The 10,234-nt window shown below is 38.5% G+C and overlaps 1 protein-coding gene across 1 annotated transcript in view; it reads left to right on the forward strand.

The window, feature by feature from the left end:
* The window catches only part of COL4A4 (collagen type IV alpha 4 chain), a 154,329-nt gene extending 145,664 nt beyond the window's left edge, over positions 1 to 8,665 (forward strand). The window contains exons 28-31 of the mRNA XM_073358896.1: positions 2,181 to 2,297; positions 4,621 to 4,809; positions 6,764 to 7,050; positions 8,402 to 8,665. Of these exons, the coding sequence (XP_073214997.1) occupies positions 2,181 to 2,297; positions 4,621 to 4,809; positions 6,764 to 7,050; positions 8,402 to 8,665 (857 nt within the window). The remainder of the gene's footprint in view (positions 1 to 2,180; positions 2,298 to 4,620; positions 4,810 to 6,763; positions 7,051 to 8,401) is intronic.
* The last annotated feature ends 1,569 nt before the right edge of the window (positions 8,666 to 10,234 follow it).

A 10,234-nucleotide genomic window follows, 5' to 3' on the forward strand; every position in this document is an offset into this window, starting at 1 on the left:
GTTCAGAGTGGGGGAGGAACCTTGACAACAGTGTTTTGTGTCTCCTGGAACTTGGCAATGTAGATGCAATGGTTACAGTAGAAGAAAAATAGCCAGAGAAAGAATTTAAAAGGGAGCATGTAAGAGGCTGACATTCAGTGATTTTTTTCTGGTAGATAAAAGATTGAGGTAAAAACAGCTAGTGATGATTCCAGTCGACAACTTGATAGAAATGTGGAGGTTGCGTCTTAATTAGCTCTAGATAATGGGATACATCCGACACTCTCAGTCAGTTATCACCTAAGGAATTCATATTTTTCATGGTGATATTACTGGATATCTTCATATCTTCAGAGGAAGATACTCAGGTTGATCTTTGATATAATTGAGTAAAATACTTTTTACTGCACTGCTTAGTTTACTACAGTGCATTAATTCATTAGACAACTAAGAGGCATCTTTGGAATCAGGGCACAGTGTTTTCATTATATAAATCTTTAAACAGTTTCTGTAAAACCAGGTGGTACAGTGATGCATACTCATGCTGGTATGTTAGGAGAAAATTTAATTATGCTTTTGCTTTTACTGACACAATAAGAACCAACCTTATCCTTGCTGAGAAGGTTATGCAGGCAGATAAGAAAACTAGAAATTTTACTGAGGGATAATATTTATTACAAAAACTACCCAATACTTGAACTTTGGGTAAAAATTAGGCAACAGGTATTGAAAAGCTGTTAAATCAGTGATTCTCAAACTTTATAAGGGGGGGGTCACACTCATAAGCTTGCTGTGTGAAAGTTTTCACACAGCAAGCTTATGAGTGTGCCCCCCCCTTTATAATTTAAAAACATTTTTAAATTTACACTATTATAAATGATGGAGGCAAAGCAAGGTATGGGGTGGAGGCTGACAGCTCGCGACCCCTCATGTGATAACCTTGCGACCCCCTGAGGGGTCACGACTCCCAGTTTGAGAACCCCCATGTTAAATTCTCTTGTGACTTTTAGATTCTCTCAAACATAATAAAAAGTAAAATGTCGTGAACTTTTAAAGTTTGTCTCACTATTAAAAAATCATTTTCCAAAGGGTAAACACCTAATGCAAACGTGCAAAGAATTAAGCACACAAATTTCACTAATGAGAATTGACCCTATCTCTAAGGAAACATGTTCATCTTGAAATTCTCTCTCTCTCGCTCAAAGGGGCTGCCAAACACCACAACATATGACACGTGGAACTGTATCAAACTCAGAAAATCATCCTCTTAAAAATGTCTAGTAAACATATCCCACACTGTCTGCTGCCTTTGCAATCAAATTATCAAGCACCCATTGGCACCATCTACTAATCAACAGTGCATTCACAATAATATGGCATTTGTTGCACATCTGAGAAAAAGAGGATGCATTCTTTGAGGGATATCACAGGCTTATGGTGCCTTCTTCTCCACTGAACAAACAATTAAGCCCAATTCAGCAAAGTCCATCGCTGTTTAGCAAAACATTCAAGCACATGCTTACCTTGCCCTAAAGAGACTCGAGTACATGCTTAAATGCTTTGCTGAATGGGGGCCTGAAAGACCAAGACCTGTTGTGAAATTAGTGATGTAAGAACTAAAGATAGTTTTGATAAAAGTGGTACCACTTACCTGATTGTACCTAGCACAATCTGTCACCCAGTTATGGAGAAGAGTGCAGAATCTAATAGCAGCTTCAGGTCACGAAAGCAGTGAGCTTGTTCTGAGGGACTGTTCAAATAATTAGTCAAGTGGAAATAGACATCTTGGTACAGGCTTCCCCTGGTTTCAATTTTTATTACAGAATTTTTTGCAGTGCTCTGCAGGATTGTAAACTTTGAAATCCAGAGGCAGGCACATTCTGGAATAGGGACATGAAGTTCAATTGGTGATAGCAATATCATCACACCACTGCATCTAATCCTACGGTCACAGGGAAAGAGCACAACTCTTATACCACGTCCCCCCTCCCCCAAACCAAGTTCTGTAATACTTATTTACTCTGTACGTGTCATTTTTTTAGTATTTTAAGAATATCTGGGGCAGGACTAGATACAGCATTGTAAAGCAGGCCCTTGTGCACAGTACTATTAAATGGCTCCTTGTACACTATGTGTTTGGACTGTATTTACCTTTATATGTAGCCATATGAAGATAAAATGCATCCTTCATTTTTGTCTAGGAAGTAAAGGTGAAGAAGGGTTGTTTGGCTTGCCAGGTCAAGATGGCTCACCTGGTCCACCAGGACCCTCAGGTGACCAAGGTGTCATAGGAGAACAAGGATACACTGGTCCAGAAGGTAAGAATGATCACTTTCTGCTGCAAACATGTCAGGTTGACACTGATGATAGACAGACTAATACAAAACATGGCTCTAATTCAGGAAAGCATCTAAGCATGTAGTTCAATTAGGGCTGTCAAGCGATTAAAAAAATTAATCGCAATTAATCACTGTTAATAATAGAATACCATTTATTTAAATATTTTGGATGTTTTCTATATTTTCAGGCATATTGATTTCAATTACAACACAGAATACAAAGTCTACAGTGCTCACTTTATGTTTATTTTTGATTACAAGTATTTGCACTGTAAAAAAACAAAAGAAATAGTATTTTTCAATTCACCTAATACAAGTACTGTAGTGCAATCCCTTTATCATGAAAGTTGAACTTACAAATGTAGAATTACGTACAAAAAGCCTGCATTCAAAAATAAAGCCATGTAAAATTTTAGAGCCTGCTAGTCCACTCAGTCCTACTTCTTGTTCAGTCAGTCGCTCAGACAAAGAAGTTTGTTTACATTTGCAGGAGATGATGATGCCCGCTTCTTGTTTACAATGTAACCTGACAGGGAGAACAGGCATTTTCATGGCACTGTTGTAGCTGGCATCGCAAGATAAATATGTGTCAGTTGTACTAAAGATTCATATGTCCCTTCACGCTTCGACCACCATTCCAAGGAACATGCGTCCATGCTGATGACGGGTTCTCCTCAATAACAGTCCAAAGGAGTGCAGACCGACATGTTCATTTTCATTATCTGAGTCATATGCCACCAGCAAAAGGTTGATTTTCTTTTTTAGTGGTTTGGGTTCTGTAGTTTCTGCATCAGATTGTTGCTCTTTTAAGACTTATGAAAGCATGTTTCACACCTCGTCCCTCTCAGATTTTGGAAGGCACTTCAGATTTTTAAACCTTGGGATGAGTGCTGTAGCTATCTTTTTAGAAATCTCACATTGGTACCTTCTTTAAGTTTTGTGAAGTCTGCAGTGAAAGTGTTCTTAAAATGAACAACATGTGCTGGGTCGTCATCCGAGACGGCTATAACATGAAATATATGGCAGAATGTGGGTAAAACAAAGCAGGGGACCTACAATTCTCCCCCAAGGAGTTCAGCACAAATTTAATTAACACATTTTTTTAATGAGCGTCATCAGCATGGAAGCATGTCCTCTGGAATGGTGGCTGAGGCGTGAAGGGGCATATGGATGTTTAGCATATCTGGCACGTAAATACCTTGCAATGTCAGGTAAAAAATTGCCATGCAAATGCCTGTTCTCACTTTCTGGTGACATTGTCAATAAGAAGAGGGTAGCACTATCTCCTGTAAATATAAACGAACTATTTTGTCTTAGCGATTGGCTGAACAAGAAGTAGGACTGAGTAGATTTGTAGGCTCTAAAGTTTTACATTGTTTTGTTTTTGAGTGCAGTTATGTAACAGAAAAAATCTCATTTGTAAGTTGCACTTTCAAGACAAAGATTTCACTACAGTACTTGTAGGAGGTATTTTGAAAAATACTATTTCTTTTATCATTTTTACAGTGCAAATAAAAATAATACACTTTGATTTCAATTATAATACAGAATAAAATATATATGAAAATGTAGAAAAACATCCAAAATATTGAATACATTTCAATTGCTATGCTATTGTTTAACAGTGTGATTAAAACGGCGATTAATCGCGATTAATTTTTTTGAGATAATCACATGAGTGAACTGCAATTAATCAACAGCCCTAAGTTAAATCCATTACAGTAAGCCTGTGTTTAAGTTCCATTGACTTTAAAGATAAGCAACCATACCTGAATAGGGGTGCTTTCTTGAGTTGGGGCCTAGATGGTAATTTTCTGCTGGTAATTAAAACTACATCTCCGATATAACTTTTGTTAACAAACTGGTCTTACTGATGCCTGTTGCTGGTCACAGACATGATGCCTGTTCGTACTTGTTCAAATCCAGGCCAGACCGGAAAGTCCTCATAGTGATCAGCATGTATGTGAAGTTATGAGCTGGCCTCAGTCCATTTCTTAGTGGACATGGATCCATGTTGATAAAATCAGAGGCACAATTGGCACTGCTGATCGTCTCAGTTCAAAGGGTTCAGTGGGCGTGTGAAAAAACTATGCTCCAAATCAGTGGTTGAGATGAACCACTCTGTACTTATACTGCCTTTGACAATACCTGGATAAGAAGAGTACTTCAGTGTGAATTGCATTCAATCTGGAACCTTTGACCGAGCATTAAAATTCATTCTGAAAAACTAAAGCAATGCCTGTCTTGGCTGAACTATTTAAATGTTCAAGCAATCATCTTTGTTTTACCTCTTCTCCCTAAGGTCCACCTGGCCAAGCCGGAATCCCAGGACCACCAGCGCCTGAAACGAGAGCTGCTAGTGGGTTCCTGCTCATTCTTCACAGTCAGTCAGATAAAGAACCATTTTGTCCTGAGGGAATGCCAAGATTGTGGACAGGATATAGTCTGCTATATCTGGAAGGACAGGAGAAAGCTCATGATCAAGATCTTGGTAAATACTGCAGTAAATAAGGGACATTCTTTATCTCTCATCCAAAATGTTCTGTGCCAGATGTGTACTGCTCATATACAACAAATGATGAGTGTATTGCAGCATATTGTATTAAGCTTTATTATGCAATAGTTGACTCAGTTTATATAGGAAGTGATCGTATGATACTCAAAATACCAATCCTAACGTCTGCGTATTTCTTATAATATTGGACTGTTTCTTAAACGACTCTAGAAAATGTTGCTATTATAGCATCCTGTTACTTGTTACAAAATAGATTAAAATGACTTTTTCAAAACATAGGTAGTAGTCCAGCATCATAAATCCCATGTATGTCAGCGTGTCTAATCTTCTGAGCACCTGATGGAGCCAAAATTCCCCTGAATTCTAATGCGAGCTCTGAAAAGGCTCTTTTATGTGCCTTGGGTCACTTGTACCGACATTTCAAACAAAATTAACTAAAGATAGACCCCAAATAAGTGCCTGTATGTTTAGAAATTCCGAGCATCTGCAGCTATTGAGGGCAGTTCCTGGGACCATCATCTTACGTAGTCTGTAAGAGGCAGAGTCGTCATCTTTTTCCTTTTGCGGAGAAAAGGCTCGAGGGTTAATAAACTTGGCATGCAAAGGTGTTTTTAAGCAATGACTCTTGTTTAACAGCCAAGTTTGGCCTCTTCTTGTCTTGCATCTTTTTTGTTTTGAAATAGTTTAATTTTTACACAAGGTAACAGAAAGATCTACAAAACAGTCATAAAAATCTTTAAAAGTCAACTAATATAAAATCCCAGTATCCCTTACTCCCTACCTCTGACTTGTCTTCTTTTCAAGTCTTCTTTATTTATGCCCCCATACTGCAATAGGATCTGCTAGCCCAGACCCTTATACCCACCCACATTAGCAAATCCTATTGCGGGATCAGGGAATAAAGAGTGCTGTTCAAGGCGGTGATCATGGCTTGTGTTTGTCCAGGAAGCACATAGCACGCTTTTGGGTGTTATAAAATAATAATCAGCTTATTCTGTACAGGATTCACCTTTAGGATATGTACTTGTAGTCATTTTTACAATTCTTCTTTATGTAATAGACCATTACAGGTACAACACTTTTGGGATCCAGTGTTGGCAGGAGAACCCATCCCAAGTGCAGAGTACTTTTTAATTCCCACTGAAGTCTCCTTGATGGTAATGCTCAGAATGTTGCAGAACTGCACCCTTTCAGATGGTCTGATCCCTCTACTACAATGATAAATCCTTGTGAAATCTTTGCTGGGAGGCAGTAAACTTGTTATTGAGGTTTAATCTTATTGAGTTAGTAGCAGTGGCCTGTCAGACTTCACAAAATTAACTGATCACAAGTTGTCATTTACGTTTCTATTGCTGATAAGGAGTTGTGTATGAATTGCCAATCTCCCTCCTAACCCTCCTCCTCTTGCCTAATTTTTTTTTAGTGATGTCACAGTCCAAAGTATTTGTTTTCACAGTTGCTTCCCATGATGCCAAATATGCGTCCCATTTAATTGACTCTCCACTAAATGTACTGGTAGGAGCAAACTGATTTGCAAGAAGAAACTTATTTGCATAACCACTCTGCTGAACACCAGCTTAGCAGACTAGCTGATAATTCAATGAAGATTTCTGACATTTTAAAGTTGGCCAGGCTTGCAACGAAGTAAGCTAGAATATTATTTTCAAACTGTCTAGAATCAAACTTTATATTATGACAATGACTTTAGCACAGAGGTTGGTCATGAGAGTGGAATTTACAGTGCTATTCATTGAAAAAAAATAGGAAAAATTTGCAAAGCATTGCATGATTCTTTGCGTGTGGGAGACTTGTAGATTCCAACAGCCTTGTACTAATTTCTCCTGATGTTTCCACTTCCTTGAAATAGATGGTCTGTTTGTTGGGTGACTATGTACAGGTGCTCGATTTTCAGGATATGTAATTGTTTTAGGCCTGGCAGGATCCTGTCTTCCTGTATTCAACACCATGCCGTTTGTCTTCTGCAACATCCACCAAGTTTGTTACTATGCCAGTCGAAATGATAAGTCCTACTGGCTGTCAGCTGCTGCTCCTTTACCAATGATGCCTCTCTCTGAAGATGAAATACAACCCTACATTAGCAGATGTGCTGTATGTGAGGCTTCAGCCCAAGCTGTAGCAGTCCATAGCCAAGATCAGTCCATTCCCCCATGCCCATTGAACTGGAGAAGTCTTTGGATAGGCTATTCTTTTTTAATGGTAAGACTGAAGCTACTTGGTTATATTCAAGTTTCTATTATAAAACTTTTATGTGCTTTTCCTTAGCAATTATCAAGATTGGGAATGATAGCCTCTTGGATTATGTAGCTTATATTGTATACACACACACATTTAATAATAGAGCTGGCCGAAAAATAATCATAAAAATCTTAATCATAATTTCAGTATTTTCCTGTGAGAAATGGAAAGCATCACCTGTTTGCACTTAACTTTCATTTTTCACTTGGGACCCTCATTGTTTGGAAGGAAAAGCAGTGGGAACAGTTGAAAAAAAATCTGTAAAAGTCACAGATCTGTAATATTTGTATTATAGCTGTAATCATTGTGGTTCTGGAAACCATAATCTTTTGCTGACTTCATTATTTATGAAAAATCATAAATGTGCATAGCACTTTACAGACAAATAAGAAACAATGGACCTGCTGCTTCTTTCATTTACAGGAATATAAAAGTTGGATAATATCACTTACTTCAATGGAATTACTCCATTTTACACTGGAGCATAACAGAGCAGTATATGTCCCAATGTCCTAGGCCCAGAGTATAAATCATCATTAGGGCAATTTTCCCCCCTTCTCTTTGTAGCCTTTGGACACTTCATAGAATCACAGAACTGGAAGGGATCTCAAGAGGTCATCTAGTCTAGTCCCCTGCACTCATGGCAGGACTAAGTATTATCTGGACCATCCCTAATAGGTGTTTGTCTAACCTGCTCTTAAAAATCTCCAGTTGTGGAGATTCCACATCCTCCCTAGTCAATTTATTCCAGTGCTTAACCACTCTGACAGTTAGCATCCCTAGGTTTTTGACACCTTGGGAACTGAGCAGTTTTGAACCATGAGGGCAAGGAGGCAGGGTTTGGACCAGTGGAATCTTTTCTACAGTGTAGCTTCCGCCTGTGTATAGTTAGGGGAAACACCCATAAGGAATTACTGTTTCAAGAAAACCTGGGGTAGACAAGACTTGGGCTTTTAAATCATGTCATTTAATCATGTTTAGATAATACTATTGTTAAAAAATCCTGAGCCCATCTAAACTAAAGCTTCCCTCCAGTATGAGATATACCTGGTGCTGACCTGCAAGGCTGGTCTGGACTTTTGAGATAAGCCAGTCCTAGAATGACTAGAACTGATTCTTCCTGCCACGAAAGGAAGTTTATTGTAACTTGAGTTTTCCAAGTATTATGCCTTTGCAGATTCACACATCTAGGAACATTTGCCTTGCTGCAAAAAGTCCCAGAACCAAATAAAAGCAATAGCCAAGACCATTTGCACATCTCTTTCCTGTTTTTCACATGCAGTTATTTAATTTTTTCATTATTTTTTTTCAGCACACTGGGTCTGGAGATCAGGGAGGCGGACAGTCTCTTATGTCAACTGGAAGTTGCCTTGAAGACTTTAGATCAGCACCATTCATCGAATGCCAGGGTCAGCGGGGAACATGTCAATTTTTTGCTAATGAATATAGCTTCTGGTTAACAATCGTCAGGCCAGAAATGCAGTTTGTCTCTGCGTCTCTGTCAGAAACCCTTAAAGACGGGCATGAACAGCGCAAAAAAATTAGCAGATGTCAGGTCTGCATGAAGCATGGGTAAAAAAGGAAAACAAATCTGAGGGGTTATGCTGAGGGTCTTGCCAGGGGAAGAAGCAAATTGTGCTAAAGATTTAAATGGTGCTCACTGTCCGATTTCAGTTGAAGTTGTGCACAGCTCTATTTCATCTGTGTAAAAGTTGGCTGCCTGTATAGTACTGAAAGATACAAACGGTGTACTATAGTTATATGCACACATACACAAGTATATGAATAGTGAAACCTAGTGTAAGTGACCGACCAAAGAAACAGCAACATTAAGTTCTATTACATTGCGTTCACCACCCTAGTACACAGGTGACAAGTACAGTTTGGTCTTACACTGAAGGTATAATCAAGTTGAACTGGAAACCTTAGGAAACTTTAAAATGAGCGCTCACAATAGCAGGTTTCCTGTTGATTCTATGTGCATCTCTCTCTGAGATGTATAAACGTAGTTGTGTCCAAACAATTTCTTATATATTTGGTTGAATTTACACTCATACATTCTATTTTTTTGGTGTGTGGGGGGGAATGTGATTTTGTTGCAAACTTATGCTAGCACATAGTAAAAACAAAGAGATCAATGACCATTTTACTAGTTACAGACTGCAAAATTAATTTACTAATGAAATTTCATAAGCAATGAAAAGCAAAAACTTGTCAAAATAAGCTAACGGTTGATGGTTACGCAAGAAAATAAACCAGATAATGAAGGCATAAGATGCTGCTTATATTTTCTTTGCAATTCATTTCTCAGCATATTTAAATGAAAATGTAAAGCCGTAATCCATATAGCTGAAGACAACAAACGGTTGTCAATTCTATTTAAAAAGAAAAGTGAAACCTCCACCACAGGGGCCTGTAGTAACAGATCTTTAAAGATTACTTTATACTATTGAAAATTATTTAAAAAATGGCAAGCTAAAACACTAGCCACATTTTCAACAAGTTGAAAACCCACAAGTCTTTTACCTAGCTGTAAAAGAATAGAAATGTCCATTGTAGTAAATGCCTGTTTGAATAGCACTAAAACTACTGAAAAACTTGTTCACAATAGAGGGAAAATCCTTTCCGGCGCAAAGAGCCCACAAAGGTTCTATATTGGAGCTGGTTTTGTCAGAATTTGCCAAAATGGAAACATTTCTTGGAGACTATTTGAGATCGACAGTGTTCCAATAGAAGCCTGCCTGCCAAGGAAGCCTGCCTGGTTTCCTGCCAACTTGTCCATCTGGCTCTGCAACAACTCGCGCTACCAGGATTTGTGGCTCCAGGGTAAAATGTCAAGAGACTTTGCACTGGAGCCCGGGCTCCATTTCCTTTCATGGAGAATTTTGAAATGTTGGGTGATCCTAACTGGAATGAAACCAAATTTCAAAATATCAAAATCCTCTGTGCAACAGAGCTACCTTTTTCTGCCCAGTTCTACTCTATACACCACTTAAATGAGGTTAGAATCTACTTCTGTGGTAAAATTCACAGCACTGAGAAACAGACTTTGATTCAGAGGATTTTCAACCAGACTAATTACAAAGATATATCCCTTTAAAGCCAATAGCAGTGTAACCAGCCACCCTGGGAGTTGAGCTCATGG

The sequence above is a fragment of the Lepidochelys kempii genome, chromosome 9 (assembly GCF_965140265.1).
Source record: "Lepidochelys kempii isolate rLepKem1 chromosome 9, rLepKem1.hap2, whole genome shotgun sequence".
In the NCBI taxonomy this organism is placed as follows: domain Eukaryota; kingdom Metazoa; phylum Chordata; order Testudines; family Cheloniidae; genus Lepidochelys; species Lepidochelys kempii.